The sequence below is a fragment of the Myxocyprinus asiaticus genome, chromosome 11, assembly GCF_019703515.2.
Source record: "Myxocyprinus asiaticus isolate MX2 ecotype Aquarium Trade chromosome 11, UBuf_Myxa_2, whole genome shotgun sequence".
In the NCBI taxonomy this organism is placed as follows: domain Eukaryota; kingdom Metazoa; phylum Chordata; class Actinopteri; order Cypriniformes; family Catostomidae; genus Myxocyprinus; species Myxocyprinus asiaticus.
Genome location: NC_059354.1, coordinates 50,778,207 through 50,800,057, shown reverse-complemented (window position 1 = coordinate 50,800,057; position 21,851 = coordinate 50,778,207). Strand labels below are relative to the sequence as shown.

Here is a 21,851-nt window from a genome sequence, read left to right as displayed (position 1 = left end):
ATTTTCTTCATGTTTCAACTTGTATAAGTTTTTACTGTAGTTAAATTAACATATATTTGCGTATTTGCATATGCAAATTAATGGTGTAATTGAGAAATTTAAAGGCAGATAAGATCTAAATAGAATAAAATTCCCCCAAAATGCACCACTTTATTTTTTTATTTATTTTTTTTATTTTATTGAAGTTAATGTGTAGAGCTGAGGAGGGCGGGGCCGGGCTGGAATGAGACACCCCCGGTCCCCAATCAGCCTGATGGGGTGCGCGAGGGATAAAGGCGGCTGGGGAGAGAGAATGACAGACAGCTGTACTGTGTGTTTATAGTTGTGTGTTTTGTTTAAGTTGTTTATTAAATTATTATTTATATTATTAAGCCGGTTCTCGCCTCCTCCTTTCCACTGAACCCACTTACACTGGTGCCGAAACCAGGGAAGGAGGAGGGATTCCCGTCGCAGAGTCCTCGACACTGCCGTCCACCCAGGGGAGCGCCGCTGCCGTCCGACGGGGGACGGAGTAGCCCGACCACCCGGACGCGGGGAACGGCCGCCATCCGCGAGGCGAGTGGGGACGGGACTCCCCGACCACCTGGAGTGGTAGGGCCGCTGCCAGGGGCGGAGGAGTGTCCCCACGGGACGCCGGGAACGCGGAGGGACGTTCTGTCCGCTGGGAGTCGGAGGTCTGACTCCGGTCCGCCCGGGGAGGAGTGGCTGCAGTCCGCCTGAGAGGGTGGAGTAGTGATCAAGGACCACGCAACGGCACATCAGAGAACCGGTGAGTTTCTTTTTCTCTCTCTCCTCTCTCTATCTCTGTCGCTCCGTGTTGGCCTTTCCCTCGCTATTTTGTTTTGTTGTTTTTCCCCTCCTGTCTCCTCCCAGGTCGAGGAAGGCGGGGATGACCCGCCGGCAGTTGGGGCGTAAGGCACGCCCGGAGAGGAAGGGTGGGGGATGTACGTCATGCCAGGGGCTCCCCGGCCTGAGGCAACGCCGGGAGGAGTGTAGAGCCGAGGAGGGCGGGGCCGGGCTGGAATGAGACACACCCGGTCCCCAATCAGCCTGATGGGGCGCGCGAGGGATAAAGGTGGCCGGGGACGACAGTTCGAGAGAGAGAGAATGACAGACAGCTATACTGTGTGTGTATAGTTGTGTGTTTTGTTTAAGTTGTTTATTAAATTATTATTTATATTATTAAGCCGGTTCTCGCCTCCTCCTTTCCACTAAACTCCCTTACATAGTGCTATTCCATTTCTTTTACGTAAATATAAAAAAAACATACATTTATTATTTTCGGTGAAATTTGACCGCAAACACAAGTGTGAGTTCACAAGGGGTTAAGTGAATGTAGTGTTTTTTCAAAGACTTTATTATGAAAGTGAGTCTAAAATAAATGAAACTCTAAAATAAACTCTAGAAGCCCTTTCATCAGGGAACGCCATTGGAAACACATGTGAACTGCTCCAACATATCGCCTGAACTCATGTTTTCAGCCGCACAACTCCTGTTTCCAGCTTCCTTCTATTAGACTGCATTCCTGCAGCAGCATGCGTTTCACTGGATTCAGTTATTAACCATTCTAGTTTTGGCATTCCAGTATCAGCAGGTTGCTAACCGAACCCCGTGGTGGTGAAGTAGATACCAGCGGTAGACGCGTCAACAGACCGATCGTGTGTCGCACATTCGCTGTATGGTTTGGATTTAAACTATGGCTGCTTCAGCAGCAAGTGTTTATAGTCAACATTTTAAAGTACATGAATTATAACACATTTAATCACAACAATACTAGTGTGCCTTGTTTGCTTTGTGTTCTTTGTTTTTTTGAGTAAAACCTAAATAAAACTCGGACATATTTTTAAAATGAGATGTATAGCCATGTCCAGACGAATAGGTTTTTGATTGAAAATGCATTGATTTTTGCTCTTCCTCCACTGAAAACAGAAACTTTCGAAAGCGTGCTCTAGTGCCACATACTTGGAAAAAGATAATGTGGCATTAATTTTCAACTGAAAATGTATTCGTGTGGATGTGGCCTCAAAAAGATCTTTAGAATCACAGCGAAAAGCACCGCTGGCAATTTGGAATGGTTTTGAATTTGCTACATGTTGCGCAGTTATAAATTCTGTTTATCGAAATGAATACAAATTAATTGAGTGTCAGGTGATGTTTCTTCAACACTAATTTCTGTGTACCACTGTGAAATGAATTAATACACTAAACTAGTGAAAGGCACATAAAATGGCCAATATTTGGTCATTCTGAGATTATTTGTGTCAGCCGATAAATTAAAAATAAAAAAAATGCATACAATGTTTTGCAAGCATTAGAAGAAGAAAAAAAAAGATCTGCTGTGTTTTAATGCTCGGCATAAGTGTAAATCATGTGTTGTGAATCTGTATTCATCAAAATGCTTTTTTTTTTTCATGCAAATATGGCTAAAAACATTGCAAACCTGCAAACAGAATATGCAAGCAAAGAAAGGGCGTCATGAACAGCAAAATAAGTCTGTGTGTGTAAAAATAATCGCAAAAGTATAAATGACTTCTGTATAATCAGATATACAACATTCTGTCTTCCCATTTGCAGTGCTCACACGTTTAGCACGAATTTCTCACACAAAAGAGTTTTGCAAGCGCGAGAGGGGTGGATTTTATACCATTTCACAAAACAAACTTTGTGCATGCATGCAAAAAGCAAACAAACAAACAAACAAACAAACATATACCTTTGCAATTTCATTTACGCATTTATATTTCTGTGACTGGTTACCATGCTCAAGAAAAGGGTAAAAACACATTGTATACAGTATATCTTTAATTCTGTCAAGACTTTGACCATGTTTGCATGCATTTAAGAAAACGACTTACTCCTGGGTTTTGCAGAAAGCAGCGTTCTGAAACATCATGTAAACACGTCCACAGTTGTTTAAGGAATTAAAGGCTGTTAAGAGAAAGCGCTTTATCACACGCAGTTTCTGTCGGCTTTTTTGTGTTTATGTAGATGCACAAGTGTTGTTTATCAGATTTTGAAGAAAGCATATTGTGCTCAAGCGCGCCAGGGAAATCGCAAATCTGACGTAGAGGAAAACCCCACTACTGCAACGCAATGCATAGTTGCATTACATAGTGCACGCCACTTTTGCTTCTTTAGCAGCTTTTGCGCAAATAAACGGCTTTCTGGTGTACCAGAAAATGAGCTATTATAATTTGATATCCGCAGAAGTTATTACTCCACCCCCTGAGTAATGTTCAGCCCTTAAGGCTGCTGTATTATCAATGAAGATAACATATTTTATCATGTGTAAATCCATTCCACAGACTTTACAGCATCAGAGCCGAAAATGCCAAAGAAAGTCTGCAGATTCCAAACATCGAACATCATATTTTTAATCATATTGCTGTTGCCTTGTGTTTGTTTTATTTGACAGTTTTAATGTGGATCAGGTGGATCAGACAAACATCAGGGTATAAAAGCACACAATTACCCCGCTGGTGGTCTTTCTCCTCTTTCTCTTGGCAGGCACGGGAGAGCTTCCCGGGACGGTCCAGCTCCAGAACACTTTGTAGTGGTGGACGGGGATGTCTGGCTCCACAGGAAGAGTCCAGTTGAGTCGGGCCGTCAGCAGACCGTCTGGACCTACAGTGATGTTAGTCACTCTCAGTCTAGATGGGGCGGGAGGTGGAGATGGATCTGAACACAACCGAAGCAAGCAGAACATCAGCAGACATGCAACAGTGATGATGTCATTCAGTGCAGAGGAATCAGAACTCAGTGAATGAGATTTTAATGGGAAAACAGTCCAATCTAGAGGCCAGTCACTTCCTGTTATTGAGTCCTGCTTACACCTGAACACCAGATGCTCATACGAAGTGAACATGCTACGCTTAGATTGTGCAAGATAAATAAACCTGCAAAGTTTGCACAAAATCACATGATTGAAATCTACAGTATATATGTCTGTCTTTCTGTCTGTCTGTCTGTCTGTCTACCTAACAGTTTGTCCCTCTAACTGTCTATCCATCTATATGTCTGTCTGTCAAACTGTCCATCTAACTGTCTATCCGTCTTTGTGTCTAAATGTCTACCTGTCTGTCTGTCTGTCTGTCCATCTATCTACTGTAGATTTGTCTGTTTACCTGTCTGTCTGTCTAACTGTCTGTCCCTCTAACTGTCTATCTACGGTATATCTGTCTGTCTGTCCATCTATCTACTGTAGATTTGTCTGTCTGTCTAACTGTCTATCCATCTGTCTGTCTATCTATCTACTGTATATTTTTCTGTTTGCCTGTCTGTCCCTCTAACTGTCTATCTACAGTATATCTGTCTGTCTGTCTGTCTGTCTGTCCTTCTATCTACTGTAGATTTGTCTGTCTGTCTAACTGTTTGTTCCTCTAACTGTCTATCCATCTGTCTGTCTAACTTTCTGTCTGTCTATCTTCTGTAGATTTGTCTGTCTGTCTAACTGTCTATCCATCTGTCTGTCTATCTATCTACTGTATATTTTTCTGTTTGCCTGTCTGTCCCTCTAACTGTCTATCTACAGTATATCTGTCTGTCTGTCTGTCCTTCTATCTACTGTAGATTTGTCTGTCTGTCTAACTGTTTGTTCCTCTAACTGTCTATCCATCTGTCTGTCTAACTTTCTGTCTGTCTATCTTCTGTAGATTTGTCTGTCTGTCTAACTGTCTATCCATCTGTCTGTCTATCTATCTACTGTATATTTTTCTGTTTGCCTGTCTGTCCCTCTAACTGTCTATCTACAGTATATCTGTCTGTCTGTCTGTCCTTCTGTCTACTGTAGATTTGTCTGTCTGTCTAACTGTTTGTTCCTCTAACTGTCTATCCATCTGTCTGTCTATCTTTCTGTCTGTCTATCTTCTGTAGATTTGTCTGACTGTCTGGCTGTCTAACAGTTTGTCCCTCTAACTGTTTGTCTGTCAATCTATATGTCTATATTTGTCTGTCTGTGTATCTGTCTGTCCCTCTAACTGTCTATCCATCTATATGTCTGTCTGTCAAACTGTCCAACTTACTGGCTGTCCCTCTGACTGTCTATCCGTCTTTGTGTCTAACTGTCTGTCTGTCTGTCTGTCTGTCCATCTATCTACTGTAGATTTGTCTGTGTCTAACTGTTTGTTCCTCTAACTGTCTATCCATCTGTCTGTCTGTCTGTCTATCTACTATATTTTTCTGTTTGTCTGTCTGTCCCTCTAACTGTCTATCTACAGTATATCTGTCTGTCTGTCTGTCTGTCCATCTATCTACTGTAGATTTGTCTGTCTGTCTAACTGTTTGTTCCTCTAACTGTCTATCCATCTGTCTGTCTCACTTTCTGTCTGTCTATCTTCTGTAGATTTGTCTGTCTGTCTAACTGTCTATCTATCTATCTACTGTATATTTTTCTGTTTGCCTGTCTCTCCCTCTAACTGTCTATCTACAGTATATCTGTCTGTCTGTCTGTCCTTCTATCTACTGTAGATTTGTCTGTCTGTCTAACTGTCTGTTCCTCTAACTGTCTATCCATCTGTCTGTCTATCTTTCTGTCTGTCTATCTTCTGTAGATTTGTCTGACTGTCTGGCTGTCTAACAGTTTGTCCCTCTAACTGTTTGTCTGTCAATCTATATGTCTATATTTGTCTGTCTGTGTATCTGTCTGTCCCTCTAACTGTCTATCCATCTATATGTCTGTCTGTCAAACTGTCCATCTAACTGGCTGTCCCTCTAACTGTCTATCCGTCTTTGTGTCTAACTGTCTGTCTGTCTGTCCATCTATCTACTGTAGATTTGTCTGTGTCTAACTGTTTGTTCCTCTAACTGTCTATCCATCTGTCTGTCTGTCTGTCTATCTACTATATTTTTCTGTTTGTCTGTCTGTCCCTCTAACTGTCTATCTACAGTATATCTGTCTGTCTGTCTGTCTGTCCATCTATCTACTGTAGATTTGTCTGTCTGTCTGTCTAACTGTTTGTTCCTCTAACTGTCTATCTGTCTGTCTACTGTATATTTTTCTGTTTGCCTGTCTGTCTGTCTAACCATCTGTCCTTCTAACTTTCTGTCTGACTATCTGTCTATCTATCTACTGTACATTTGTCTGTCTGTCTCTATTGTTCTATCTGTCTGTCTAACTGTCTGTCCCTCTAACTGTCTATCCATCTGTCTGTCCGTCTGTCTGCCTAATTGTCTGTCAATCTATCTACTGTATATTTTTCTGTTTGTCTGTCTGTCTAACCATCTGTCCTTCTAACTTTCTATCCATCTTTATGTCTGACTATCTGTATATCTATCTACTGTATATTTGTCTGTCTGTCTGTCTCTATTTTTCTGTCTGTGTGTCTAACTGTCCCTCTTTAACTGTCAATCCATCTGTCTGTCTGCCTGCCTATCTATCTACTGTATATTTTTCTGTTTGCCTGTCTGTCTGTGTAACTGTCTGTCTGTAGATCTACAGTATATCTGTCTGTCAGTCTAACTGTCTGTCTCCATTTTTCTGTCTGTGTGTCTAACTGTCCCTCTTTAACTGTCTATCCATCTGTCTGTCTGTCTGTCTGCCTAATTGTCTGTCTGTCTATCTATCTACTGTATATGTTTCTGTTTGCCTGTCTGTCTAACTGTCTGTTCCTCTGTCTGTCTGTTAAACTGTCTGTCTTTCAAACTGTCTATCTACAGAATATCTGTCTGTCTGTCTAACCATCTGTCTTTCTAACTTTCTATCCATCTTTATGTCTGACTATCTGTCTACCTATCTACTGTATATTTGTCTGTCTGTCTTAATATCTAACCCTTTAACTGTCTATCTGTTCAACTGACTGTCTAACTGTTTGCCCCTTTAACTGTCTATCTGTCTGTCTGTTCAACTCTCTGTCTGTCTGTTTGCTCCTTTGTCTATCTGTTGTCTGTCTAACTGTTTGCCCCTTTAACTGTCTATCTGTTCAACTGACTGTCTGTCTAACTGTTTGCCCCTTTAACTGTCTATCTGTTCAACTGACTGTCTGTCTAACTGTTTGCCCCTTTAACTGTCTATCTGTCTGAAAGATATTAGACTGTCTGTCTAACTGTTTGCCCCTTTAACTGTCTATCCATCTCTATGTTCAACTGTCTGCCTGTCTAACTGTTTGCCCCTTTAACTGTCTATCTGTTCAACTGTCTGTCTGTCTAACTGTTTGCCCCTTTAACTGTCTATCTGTTCAACTGACTATCTGTCTAACTGTTTGCCCCTTTAACTGTCTATCCATCTCTATGTTCAACTGTCTGCCTGTCTAACTGTTTGCCCCTTTAACTGTCTATCTGTCTGACAGATATCAGACTGTCTGTCTAACTGTTTGCCCTTTTAACTGTCTATCTGTTCAACTGTCTGCCTGTCTAACTGTTTGCCCTTTTAACTGTCTATCTGTTCAACTGTCTGCCTGTCTAACTGTTTGCCCCTTTAACTGTCTATCTGTCTGTCTGTTCAACTGTCTGCCTGTCTAACTGTTTGCCCCTTTAACTGTCTATCTGTCTGTCTGTTCAACTGTCTGCCTGTCTAACTGTTTGCCCCTTTAACTGTCTATCTGTCTGTCTGTTCAACTGTCTGCCTGTCTAACTGTTTGCCCCTTTAACTGTCTATCTGTCTGTCTGTTCAACTGTCTGCCTGCCTAACTGTTTGCCCCTTTAACTGTCTATCTGTCTGTCTGTTCAACTGTCTGCCTGTCTAACTGTTTGCCCCTTTAACTGTCTATCTGTCTGTCTGTTCAACTGTCTGCCTGTCTAACTGTTTGCCCCTTTAACTGTCTATCTGTCTGTCTGTTCAACTGTCTGCCTGTCTAACTGTTTGCCCCTTTAACTGTCTATCTGTCTGTCTGTTCAACTGTCTGCCTGTCTAACTGTTTGCCCCTTTAACTGTCTATCTGTCTGTCTGTTCAACTGTCTGCCTGTCTAACTGTTTGCCCCTTTAACTGTCTATCTGTCTGTCTGTTCAACTGTCTGCCTGTCTAACTGTTTGCCCCTTTAACTGTCTATCCGTCTGTCTGTTCAACTGTCTGCCTGTCTAACTGTTTGCCCCTTTAACTGTCTATCTGTCTGTCTGTTCAACTGTCTGCCTGTCTAACTGTTTGCCCCTTTAACTGTCTGTCTGTCTGTTCAACTGTCTGCCTGTCTAACTGTTTGCCCCTTTAACTGTCTATCCGTCTGTCTGTTCAACTGTCTGCCTGTCTAACTGTTTGCCCCTTTAACTGTCTATCTGTCTGTCTGTTCAACTGTCTGCCTGTCTAACTGTTTGCCCCTTTAACTGTCTATCTGTCTGTCTGTTCAACTGTCTGCCTGTCTAACTGTTTGCCCCTTTAACTGTCTGTCTGTCTGTTCAACTGTCTGCCTGTCTAACTGTTTGCCCCTTTAACTGTCTATCTGTCTGTCTGTTCAACTGTCTGTCTGTCTAACTATTTGTCTAACTGTCTAAATCAACAATATGACCAGAAATAACTCAAAATGACAAAATATCTATCTATCTAAATGTGTGTCTAACTGTCTGTCCCTCTAACTGTCAATCTGCCCGTTTGTTGAACTGTCTGTCTAACTGTTTGTATCTCTAACGGTCTATCTGTCTGTCTATCTGTCAGTCTGTCTATCTGTCTATCTGCCTAATTGTTTGTCTGTCTGTCTATCTCCTGTATATTTTTCTGTCTGTCTGTCTGTCTGTCCGTCCATCCGGAACAACTGGTGTCAGAGATCTGCTGCAGTCTTCTTTACTTCTTACCTCACTCCTCTTGGCAATCAAACAAGTTTACATGCTGTTTTACTGCCTTACACGAGTCAAGGTTATTATAACGTCTGAGGACTCATGCTCATATTCCCACAACAATTACTCTCTCCTCGAAACCAAGAGTAAATCTTTCAGGGGAGTTATGAAGAAATCACAGAGCAACAAGACTCAGGTTTAACGTTATTAAAGGGATAATTCAACATCCTGCCATTATTGACTCAAAACCTGAATGCTGTTATTTGCTCCATGGAATACGAAGGAAATTATGCAGAATCCTCATTTACTGTAACACATTTTTTTGTCCCTTTTATAAGCTTTTAGAAAGAAATGTTAGTGTGATAAAGACAGTAAATCAGGGATAAATGTCCTTCAACTGACAGAGGAAGCAAATGAGCAGGCGTGAGTGAACAGCAAGCACTTCTGTCATAAAAGTCTTTGCTAAAATGGGCCATTAGAGCTGAAACCATAAAAAGATGTCTTTGGTCAGGGGCTCCACCTGTTGTAACAGTAAATCGTGGAGGGATTTGAGGTGTCAGGAGAGAAGCAGCCCACCAATGAAGACCCACCTCTGGAAGAGCGGAAGTGTTTGCTAGGGGGCGTGAATCCACGTGTGCCGTGAACATTGACCGCTGCCACACGGAACTGGTACCACCTGCTGGGCCTGATGTCGGTCAACAGGATGCGCTCTTCAGTGATCTGAGGGTCACAATGGTTAAAAGGTCATGGCCAGTGGTACATTTGGCGCTAAATACAAGCTTGGAATTTTAACCTTTTTAAAACTTAAGAGCTAAAAAGACAGCTGAAGTAGAGTTGTACATCTATTTTTTTGACCTACTTTGATGGAGTAAAGCAGCTTACTGCACAGCAAATTAGAGTGATTGATGTATCACGTTTCTTTCAATGAATCTGGATCGATCAGCAAAAATTTGGAATGTTTAATTTATTATTAAATTATTTAAAAACAGTCTCAAGACCGCTGTGTTCTGTTCCATTCCGTTTTGCTCAATCAAGATTCTTTTAACAAGTCCTGAAAATGCCCCCATCTTTGGCATTTGCACGACTGACCTGTGCGACGTCCTGCCACTGGGTGGCGTCATCTTCACTGGGGTGGATGCCGAAGTTCCATCGCCGCTGGAGCACATACAGCACGGGCTCTACTGAGATGTTGAATCTAGAAGACCAGCGGATCTCCAGCTGTCCGGAAGCCTGCTCCAAAAACAACAACTCCTTCCTCGGTTTCAATGGAGCTCCTGTGAAAGAACAACCGACACATAAGTACTTAATTTTTTTTAAATATTTAATTAATAAAATATATCCAGAGCCTCATTGAAGACAGGTAGGGAATTTACTTTCTGTGTTCCCTCTGAAAACATTTTGCATTCCCTCATAAGTTTTGCTTTCTTTTGCAATAAGTTTGGGTTCCCTTGCAATAGATTTATCCACGTCTTACAAAACTTAAACACTGTTTTACTGCAGTAACAACAGTTCAACTATGGTATTAGTAGTAAAATGACAGTAACCATAAAATTTACCAAGGTTCTACTACAGTAACCATATTTTAATCATGATATTTGTAGTTAAACCACAGTAATAACACAGGACAACCACAATCACTTTGTTAAAAAGAGATGGTTACATGGCTAACCAAAACTAAGGTAAATAAAATCATAATCATTCTGCTAAAAAAACAATTTACAATAGAGCTTTACAATAGAAACACCATGGTTAATTTGTAGTACAAGTACCATGGTTTTTAATACCATGAAAAGGAACGTAATTTTTTTGTTTTTGTGATGGACACAGAACTTATGGCGAAGGAAGGCAAAACTTATTGCAATAGAACACAAATTTTATTATGAAGGAACACAGAACTTATTGTAAAGGAACAGAAAACTTATTGCGAAGAAACTTAAAAATTATTGTGAGGGAACAGATCTTATTGTGAAGAAATGCAAAACTTATTGCAAAGGAACGGAAAACTTATTCCGAATAAACACAAATTATCACGAAGAAACAGATCTTATTGTGAAGAAACGCAAAATTTATTGCAAAGGAACGCAAAACATATTACAAGGGAACACATTGATTATTACGAAAGAACAAATTTTATTATGAAGGAACACAGAACTTATTGCAAAAGAAGGCATTTATTATTGCGAGGGAACACAGAACTTATTGCGAAGGACCGCAAAACTTATTGCGTAGGAATGGAAAACTTATTGCGAATAAACTCAAATTATTGTGAGGGAACACAGAACTTATTGTGAGGGACCGCAAAACTTATTGCAAAGGAACGCAAAACTTATTGCAATAGAACACAAATTTTATTATGAAGGAACACAGAACTTATTGTGAAGGAACACAAAATTTATTGTGAAGGAACATAAAATTTATTGTAAAGGAACAGAAAACTTATTGTGAGGGAACAGATCTTATTGTTAAGAAATGCAAAATGTATTGCAAAGGAACGCAAAACATTGCTTATTACGAAAGAACAAATTTTATTATGAAGGAACACAGAACTTATTGCAAAAGAAGGCATTTATTATTGCAAGGGAACACAGAACTTATTGCGAAGGACCGCAAAACTTATTGCGAAGGAACAAAACTTATTGTGAAGGAACGGAAAACTTATTGCGAATAAACACAAATTATTGTGAGGGAACACAGAACTTTATTACGAAGGAACACAAAATGTATTGTGAAGGAACAGAAAACTTACTGCGAAGAAACTTACAAATTATTGAGAGGGAACACAGAACTTATCACGAAGAAACAGAACTTATTGTGAAGAAACGCAAAATTTATTGCAAAGGAACGCGAAACCTATTACAAGGGAACACATTGCTTATTATGAAGGAACAAATTTTATTATGAAGGAACACAGAACTTATTGCAAAAGAAGGCATAAATTATTGCGAGGGAACAGAACCCATTGTGAAGGAATGCAAAACCTATTGCGAATAAACTCAAATTATTGTGAGGGAACACAGAACTTATTACGAAGGAATACAAAATTTATTGCGAAGGAACGGAAAACTTATTGCGAAGAAACTTAATTATTGAGAGGGTACACAGAACTTATTACGAAGAAACAGAACTTATTGTGAAGAAACGCAAAATGTATTGCGAAGGAACATAACTTGTTGCAAAGGAACACAAAACTTATTGTAATAAAGCACAAATTTTATTATGAAGGAACACAGAACTTATTGCAAAAGAAGTCATAAATTATTGCGAGGGAATGCAAAACTTATTGCGAATAAACTCAAATTATTGTGAGGGAACACAGAACTTATTACGAAGGAACGCAAAATGTATTGTGAAGGAACGGAAAACTTATTGCAAAGAAACTTAAAAATGATTGCGAGGGAACAGAAATTATCACGAAGAAACAGATCTTATTGTGAAGAAACGCAAAATTTATTGCAAAGGAACGCAAAACTTATTACAAGGGAACACATTGCTTATTATGAAGGAACACAGAACTTATTGCAAAAGAAGGCATATATTATTGCGAGGGAACACAGAACTTATTGCGAAGGACCGCAAAACTTAATGCGAAGGAACATGCAAATTATTGCGAAGGAACGGAAAACTTATTGCGAAGAAATGTAAAAATTATTGAGAGGGAACACAGAACTTATCACGAAGAAACAGAACTTATTGTGAAGAAACGCAAAATTTATTGCAAAGGAACGCAAAACTTATTACAAGGGAACACATTGCTTATTACGAAGGAACAAATTTTATTATGAAGGAACAAATTTTATTATGAAGGAACAGAATTTATTGCAAAAGAAGGCATAAATTATTGCGAGGGAACAGAACTTTTTGCGAAGGGACGCAAAACTTAATGCGAAGGAACAAAACTTATTGTGAAGGAACGGAAAACTTATTGCGAATAAACTCAAATTATTGTGAGGGAACACAGAACTTATTACAAAGGAATGTAAAATGTATTGTGAGGGAACAGAAATCTTATTGCAAAGAAACATAAAAATTATTGCGAGGGAACATAGAAATTATCACGAAGAAACAGATCTTATTGTGAAGAAATGCAAAATGTATTGCAAACGAACGCAAAACTTATTACAAGGGAACACATTGCTTTTTACGAAAGAACAAATTTTATTATGAAGGAACACAGAACTTATTGCAAAAGAAGGCATAAATTATTGCGAGGGAATACAGAACTTATTGCGAAGGAACGCAAAACGTATTGCGAAGGAACGGAAAACTTATTGTGAAGGAACGCAAAACTTAATGCGAAGGAACGGAAAACTTATTGCGAAGGAACGGAAAACTTATTGCGAAGGAACGGAAAACTTATTGCGAAGGAACGCAAAACTTAATGCGAAGGAACGCAAAACTTAATGCGAATAAACTAAACATTTATTGCAAAGGAACAACTTGTTGCAAAGGAACGCAAAACTTATTGCAATAGAACACAAATTTATTATGAAGGAAAACAGAACTTATTGCGAAGGAACGAAAAATATATTGTGAAGGAACATAAAATGTATTGCAAAGGAATGCAAAACTTATTGCGAGGGAACACAAAACTATTTCAGAAAATTAATACCCTCCGTGTCCTCTAAGGGGCTTGTAAAAACAGGCATGACCACATGATTATATAATATGTGAACAATTTTTTCTATGAATTAGCAGTAAAAACAACTGTATAGTGATGTTTACTTTTAACGTGATATGAAACTCCTCATAACGTGATTTGTTTGACATACTGCCTGACCCAACAGTAAATGTATAGCTCTGCACAACTGCATAAAACCGCTCTGGTTCCATGTGGTGGAAGACTTCCATTTAACCTTCAAAGCCGTAATAAATTTGTCCATATGTAATAAATTAAAGATTTATAAAGTACAAAACTTTGGGAAAATGTTCTGCTTGGTGTCTTTCCTCGATTCGTTACAGCTGTAATGGAGCGCTGTTGATTGAATAGCAGGAATGAAGACCTTCATGAAGCTCAAAGGACTGTAAATGTCTTCCATATAACACAGCTGAGCTTTGATGAACTTGCAGAGTGGCTGCACTTTGCAGTAAAGTGCCTCTGTCATTGAGGATCCATTTAGAGACATTAATTTACATCAGAGAACATAAGAAGAGCGCTGCAGTGTAACACAGAGCCCCAAACAGGTGTGAAGCTATATGTTTCCAGCGTCCAGTCAAGACCATTCAACCGTTTAAAGTGTACTCTTTTGACCACGAGCACATGCGGACGTGTTCATGCAACTGTTTGGTGAAACACTTTTAGCACAGTCAGTGCCAACGTGCAAAGACGTGGATTGTCCGCGTGTCTAGAAAAACAAGGCTGCACACAAACAGTTTGCACGTATTGTGCTGATGACGGAATTTGAATCACGTGCACAGAACCGAAGTATACTTTGGCCTTAATTGAACACGAAAATGCTATGCAACGTGACAGAATGACAGCCAGTCAGAAAATATTTGGTGTCCAATATAAAGCTATGCGAAGCAGGATTTTTGATTAATGAGATTTCAAGGTGTGCAGGGCTATCCAGCGCAACACCACAGAAACTGAAACCAAGCGATTGACTAAATGTCCTGTTGTTCATGGCTTGTCACTGGCTGGTACATTTTTTCACATTGTGCATGATTAGAACATGGTGTAACTAAAAATCACGCTGATCTCGGGGTGGGCGATTTGATAACGATTTGATAACGATTTGTTCGGCACATTTTTATTAGTAATGGTAGATCTGTCATTCAATTGCAATGAACAACTTTATTAATAAATAAGTAAATATTACAATAATATTTTATATATTTATCTTATCTACTTGCCATTGTTTTTCAATCCAAGCAAAAAGTGTTTTTTTTTTTTTTAGTGTGCTATAACTTTTTTTATTTAGCTTTCCACTGTTACTGATATCCTTTTTGCTGACTATATACTGGATATAAATGCACAGATGACAGGTGTTATTTAATAATTCACTATTTAATCACTTTTCTCTCAAAGTATGCGGCAGAACAGCCGGTCTGACAGCGTCTAATATAGTAACTTAGGGACCGTTCAGACCGAACACGTTCAGAATTTTCCATTACCACGATTGACATTTCGATTTATCGATATAACAATTTAACCGTTATAATCGCCCATTCCTATTTAAAGTAGGGCTTTGCAATTAAATTGCAATAAAACCATGAAATGAACGTGCAATTTCTGACAACACCAAATCTGTCATTTATGCAATGACAATTTTTTTTTTCCCCTCTTGAAATGTGTGAATAAGCAGAAAAAAACTGTCACAAAAAAATCAAATAAAATAAAAATTGCAATATTTTTTTTTTGTCAATATTGCACAGCTCTAAATTGAAGGTATTGGTACGTTAAGTGTACACATCAACATACTGACCACATATAAACGTAACATTTTATGAATGCACACTCAAATCTTCGGGAAGCTTTCATGAGGGTACCAATGATGGTGACAAATTTCAATACTCTTTTTTTTGGGGGGGGGGGACTTTGTGCGAGAACGACGTATTTGATGGCAGACTTATTTGTAAATTAAACCCAGATGGGACAATTAGAAGTCATTAACACTCTTTGAATGGCTGAATTTCATGATTATCAAAGCTCAACAAGTATGAAATATAAGTAAAACACACCACTGATGACACAATTAACCTCAGGTTGCTTTGTTGTATGTGTATGCCCATTTGTATTAATTATTGAAGGTTATTCCGCTCGACAGACAACAGCTGTACTCGATTGTGTTGTGGTTTCACAACTACAGAACTTGTGTTATGCATGTTCCAATCCAAGCAGCACCCACAGCACTCGTACAATCCCACGGCATTCCTGCAGTAACCACAGCATTCTGCTGCATCTTCACTGCTGGAATTCATAAACTCACTCCAATCACACGTGCCCCCTTGATGTTCAAAAGTCCACAGGTGCTTGTTATCTCCTCCAAAACACAACACAATGGCTCTGATCCAAAACATACAAAAGTGAGTTGCCAACTTAAGCCCAGTCTTCACGATTTTTGCTTGTCAGATCTGAAATTGCTGTATTTTAATGTCAGACACAACACACAAATACCACCAATTGCTATGTTCTTCTGGTTTTTATTTGGCGGCCATTGTAAGAGCATTTACACTGCAAAAAAGTGACGCAAACTTTCTTACACTGTCAGAACTCGGTGGCTAAGATTAATCGTGAAGGAAATTAATCGACAGTCGTTAAGAATGTCACATAATGCATTCAAAGGCTGACAATTCTGCTCTACACAAAAATGTGTGGGATGACAATATTGTGACAAAGAAATCCTACAATGTGCACCAAATTAAACAGCATTTTTAGACATCATAAATGCCCTCCAGACGTGACTCAGATCTAATTACGATTCCATCTAAGGCCACGTCCACACTAATCTGCTTTAGTTTGAAACGTTTCCTAACGTCATCGTTTTCCAAGGTGCGCAGTACTAGAAAGTGTTTTCGAAAGTCTCTGTTTTAGATGGAGGAAAACGCCATTCCAGTGTCGATGACAGGCATAAATTTATACGTTTCAAATTAAAATGCGCCTAAAGCCAGTCACACACCGGACACCGCTCACAGGTATCGTACACAAAACACGTCGGCGTGGCTGTCCAAATCTATCTAATCACTGAAAAAATTTACAAATGAAGTTTTCTGCTCTTCTTCAAGAATGATTAATATTAGTTTTACTATAGTAACATCATGGTTAATTTGTAGCACAAGTACCACTGTTTTTAAAACCATGTGAAGGAACAAACATTAATGTGAGGGAACACAGAACTTATTGCGAAGGAACGCAAAAATTATTGCGAGGAAACAAAAATTTGTTGCGAAGGAACGCAAAAATTATTGTGAGGGAACAAAAAATGTATTCCGAAGAACACAAATTCTTGTAAGGGAACGCAGAACTTATTGTGAAGGAACAAAAACATTATTGTAAAGGAACAAAAAAATACTGTGAGAGGACACATAACTAATTGCAAAGGAACAAAAAAAATTATTGTGAAGGAACAAAAAAAATATTGTGAGGGGACAGAACTTATTGCAAAGGAACACAAAAATAATTGCGAAGGAACAAAAAAATTATTGTGATGGAACAAAAAATATTGTGAGGGGACACATAACTAATTGCGAAGGAACAAAAAAATTATTGTGAAGGAACAAAAAATATTGTGAGGGGACACATAACTAATTGCGAAGGAACAAAAAAATTATTGTGAAGGAACAAAAAATATTGTGAGGGGACACATAACTAATTGCGAAGGAACAAAAAAATTATTGTGTAGGAACAAAAAATATTGTGAGGGAACACAGAACTTATTGCGAAGGAACGCAAAAATTATTGCGAGGAAACAAAAATTTGTTGCGAAGGAACGCAAAAATTCTTGTGAGGGAACAAAAAAATGTATTCCGAAGAACACAAATTCTTGTAAGGGAACGCAGAACTTATTGTGAAGGAACAAAAACATTATTGTAAAGGAACAAAAAAATACTATGAGAGGACACATAACTAATTGCAAAGGAACAAAAAAAATTATTGTGAAGGAACAAAAAAAATATTGTGAAGGAACAAAAAATATTGTGAGGGGACACATAACTAATTGCGAAGGAACAAAAAAATTATTGTGAAGGAACAAAAAATATTGTGAGGGGACACATAACTAATTGCAAAGGAACAAAAAAGTATTGTGAAGGAACAAAAAATATTGTGAGGGGACACATAACTAATTGCAAAGGAACAAAAAGAGAATTGTTAAGGAACAAAAAAATATTGTGAGGGGACACAGAAATTATTGCCAAGAAACGAAGAACTTATTGCGAAGGAACACAAAACTTGTTGCGAAGGAACAAAACTTTTGGTGAAGGAACACTAAAATTACTGTCAGAACTCCATTGGAGGTTTAGATTAATTGTGAAGGAAATTATAATAAATAAACCATCATTAAGAATGTCACATAATGCAATCAAAGGCTGACAATTTTGCTCTACACAAAAATTTGTGGGATGACAATACTGTGCCAAAGAAATGTTACAATGTGAACCAAATTAAACAGCATTTTTTGGCATCAGACGTCTAGTTATGAATCCCTGTAAGGGCACGTCCACACTAATCTGCTTTAGTTTGAAAAATGTCCTAACGTCATCGTTTTCAAAGGTACACGGTAATAGAAAGTGTTTCCGAAAGTCTGTTTTAGATGGAAGAAAACACCATTCCAGTGTGGGTGAGAGGTGGCCGAGCGCCGTGGAGAGTGAGTAGTGAATGATTTCCACCTGTGAATCATCTCCCGAGTGGGGATTCCGAAGGATATCCTCACTGATCAAGGTACTACTTTACTGTCACATACACCAAGCGAGCTGTACGAATTATTGGGTATTAAATAGATTCGGACAAGTGTGTACCACCCGCAAATGGGCGGCTTGGTTGAATGGTTTAATCAAACCCTGAAAAACCTGATTCTTAAGTTCGTGCACGAAGATGCTCGATATTGAGATAAGAGGCTTGAACCCCTGTTATTCGCAATGCGAGAGGTCCCGCAAGCCTCCACCGGGTTCTCCCCATTTGAATTATTGTATGGCCGTAAGCCTTGCGGTGTCTTAGATGTCATGAGGGAACATTGGAGGAGGAGGGACCTTCAAACAGTAAAAACGAAATTCTCACATGAGAATTTGCTACAGGCTCAAGAACGTCAATTCCGGCTGTATAACAGGGGGGCTCGGCTACGGGAATTTACACAGGGAGATAATGTCCTTGTATTACTCCCCACATCCAGCTCTAAATGACTCGCAAAGTGGCAAGGGCCCTTTGAGGTCACACGGTGAGTCAGGGAACTCGATTATGCGGTTACACCTACGAATAGAGGCGGAGCATGTCAGATTTATCACCTCAACCTCCTAAAACTATGGAGAGAGGCGGTCCCCGTGACTTTGGCGACAGTGGTCCTGGAGAGGGAGGAGCTTGGTCCTGAGGTGATTTAAAAATCACAGATCGAGTCACCCCGGTTCCCACCATCCCAAATCACGGAGGTTACCAGGTTGCAAGGATAATTCTCTGATGTGTTCTTGCCTCTTCCCAGGCATACGAATCTCATGCAGCACCGTCTCGAAATGACCCCAGGGGTAGTGGTACGCAGTCGTCCCTACCGTTTACCCAAACACAAAAAAGGTAGTGCGGAAGGAATTGAGGGCTATGCTTGGGGGTAACAAAAGAATCCCACAGTGATTGGGCCAGTCCGGTAGTCTTAGTCCCTAAGAGTGACGGGTTGGTCCGGTTTTGTGTGGATTATAGAAAAGTTAACGCGGTGTCTAAATCTGATACATACCCAATGCCCTGCGTTTAAGAACTGCTCACTCGGTTGGGTGTGGCCTGTTTTTACTTGACAATAGATTTAACAAAGGGATATTGGCAGGTTCCCTTGACTCCCATATCCCGAGAAAAAAACTGCCTTTTCCACCCCGTTCGGCTTACACCAATTCGTTACTCTTCCGTTCGCTTTGTTTAGGTCCCCGGTGATGTTTCAGCGACATATGAACAAAGTCCTTCACCCACACGCTGTGTATGCATCTGCCTATCTGGATGATATCATCATCTATAGCAATGATTGGCAGTGGCACATCCAGCATTTGAGGGCTGTCCTGAGGTCGCTGAGGCGGGTGGGACTCACAGCAAATCCGAAGAAGTGTGCAACAGGGCAGGTGGAAGCACGGTATCTGGGCTTCCACTTGGGTCACGGACAAGTGCGTCCCTAAATTGATAAGACAGCAGCCATTGTGGCTTGTCTGAGGACCAAGTCCAAAAAGGGGGTGAGACTGGCTATTATCGGAGGTTTGTGCCCAATTATTCGGACATCACCAGCCCGCTGACTGATCTCATTAAAAAGGGAGCACCAGACCCGGTCCAGTGGACAGTGTCATGCCAACAGTCTTTCTTACAAGTAAAAGCGCACTCTGTGGTGGTCCACTGTTGCATTCCCGACTACTCTCTCCCTTTTGTCTTATAGACGGATGCATTGGGCAATTCATCGGACGGTTACCTGGCCTGAGTCAGGCGGTGGGGGTATGTGGGGGCAGAGGCATGGCTGAGCGCCATGCTGTGGAGAGTGAAGCAGGGGAGATGAGTGGTGAATGATTTCCACCTGTGCTTAACACCTGTCTTGTGTTTCAGTGAGGAGTGACATCGACCCTTGTTACACAGTTGCACACCACCATCGCCGCGTCGTGTTGCTGGTAGGACAACACGCAGGTATCGCACACAAAACATGGAGTGGTCAAATCACAGACAAAGTTACATACAAAGATTTCTGCACTTCTTCAAGAATGATCAGAGTGATGTCGATGAGTTTGCAAGTTAGTGTATAAAAAAAAAAAAAAGAAAAAAAAAACGGTGCAACTGCGCAAACTGAAAGATTAAAGGGTGCCATTTGTCATATATATTATGCCATTTCTCTGAAGGTAGCCTAGGTTTTATTCAATCTGTCAAACCACAAAAAAGATAATGTTTCAGAAAGGAATGATGCAATTTAATTACTGAAGACATTTCAGCGCTGAATGCGCCTGGTTAACCTGCATTTTGGGTGGTTTGAAAATAAGACACTAAATTTCCACGAGCGAAAGTGGCGCAACTGTTTAGTGAATTCGCCCCAATGCATCTTCTAGTCTTTGCTAAAATCAATATGTCCCTTGAAATCAAATCAGGACAAAAATAATGTAATTTAATGGAAAAATATGTGAGTGGCGTGGCAGAATTCTGAAGTTGCTGTCGCTGGACGCCGAATGGAGGTGGCGGCGAGAGTACATTTATAGAAAACAATGGTTTTGATTTTTGGGATGCTGGGTGTCGTCTGCCAGACACGTCTAGGTGTGCGATCCCCTTAAGACACCTTTTGTGCAAACTAAAAGGCAGTATTGCATGAAGCCTTCATGATCCCAGAATGTACTGCGAGAAGTTCAGTGGAAAAACAAGAACAAGGCAAGAGAAATATTAACTATATGTACTAAACATGAAGTACTTTATATTAAACAGGGATAATATTTTCCTTTAAAGAACAGAAATGATCTTGTGCAACCTCTCTTACATTGTTGAAATGAAACAAGATTTCTCTGTATTCCATAGGGCGATTAACATGCATCGCCAGAAGCAGTCTTTGAAGTGTGAGGAAATGAGAGACGTTACTGTATTTTGCAAAGCTTCTCTCAGATTCAGATGTAATGGAAAGACCCCACAGGGTATCGGGGACAAACCCCCAGCAGTCTTCTCTTTGTCTTTGCATCTTTTAGCAATATTGAAGAGAAAGGAGATATGCTTTGTCTCAGGGTCAGGGATACATGAGAGGTTACAACTGCCCACCTGCATGAACATCTGAGAGCGATTGAGACCACAAGCGACCGTCAACGCTCAATTTCGCCTGTTAATTGTTTCCAGCATTGTGGCTCATCATCAACTCAATGCAATGCCATGGCACAGATAGAAACAATTACACTCTTGACACACTGATCATATAATAAGAACTTTTTTCATGTTCAATTGTGATTGGGCTGGGATTTCAATGAAAGGCTTTATGACTTTCTGCAAATGAGGGAAAACGAGCAAATCTGACATCAATCAAAATTCTCAAAGATAAATTGTGAAGCTTCCTTCATTTGACTGGCAAAATTTAGAGAGGTTTCGGCTTATTGCAGAAGAATGGAGAACTTTATGGGTTTGAAAAGACTGATAGCACGTTTAACAGGTTTATCATCTGGAGTCAAACCGATTTACATAAGAACAATCACAATAGAGTAAAAAACACGAAAGAGTTTCTTATTTGACTCATTTACTCGGAAACCTCCCTGTTCAAATTCCGTTTAACTAGCTGCACCAGAAACACCATGCTGCTAGACCAACTTCATTTAGCATCTACATTTATTCATTTATCAGACAATTTCATACATATCGGACATGTTTTGTAAAATTCACCCAAGCTAGTCAGCAGGACGATGCATTAAAGGTGCACTCAGTATTTTTTCTCATTAAAAAAAGTTTAACTTCTAAAGACATGAATTGTAATTTTGTAATATATGTAGGAAATCATGAGAACTCAAATTAAAATGAAGACTCCAATCA

General features: G+C 39.7%; 1 protein-coding gene across 1 annotated transcript in view; it reads right to left on the bottom strand.

The window, feature by feature from the left end:
• LOC127448248 (anosmin-1-like) overlaps nt 1-21,851 on the bottom strand; it is a 109,119-nt gene that overhangs the window by 24,023 nt on the left and 63,245 nt on the right. Inside the window, exons 5-7 of the mRNA XM_051710643.1 lie at nt 9,788-9,972; nt 9,289-9,418; nt 3,473-3,678 (exon numbers count right to left, since the gene is read on the bottom strand). Of these exons, the coding sequence (XP_051566603.1) occupies nt 3,473-3,678; nt 9,289-9,418; nt 9,788-9,972 (521 nt within the window). The remainder of the gene's footprint in view (nt 1-3,472; nt 3,679-9,288; nt 9,419-9,787; nt 9,973-21,851) is intronic.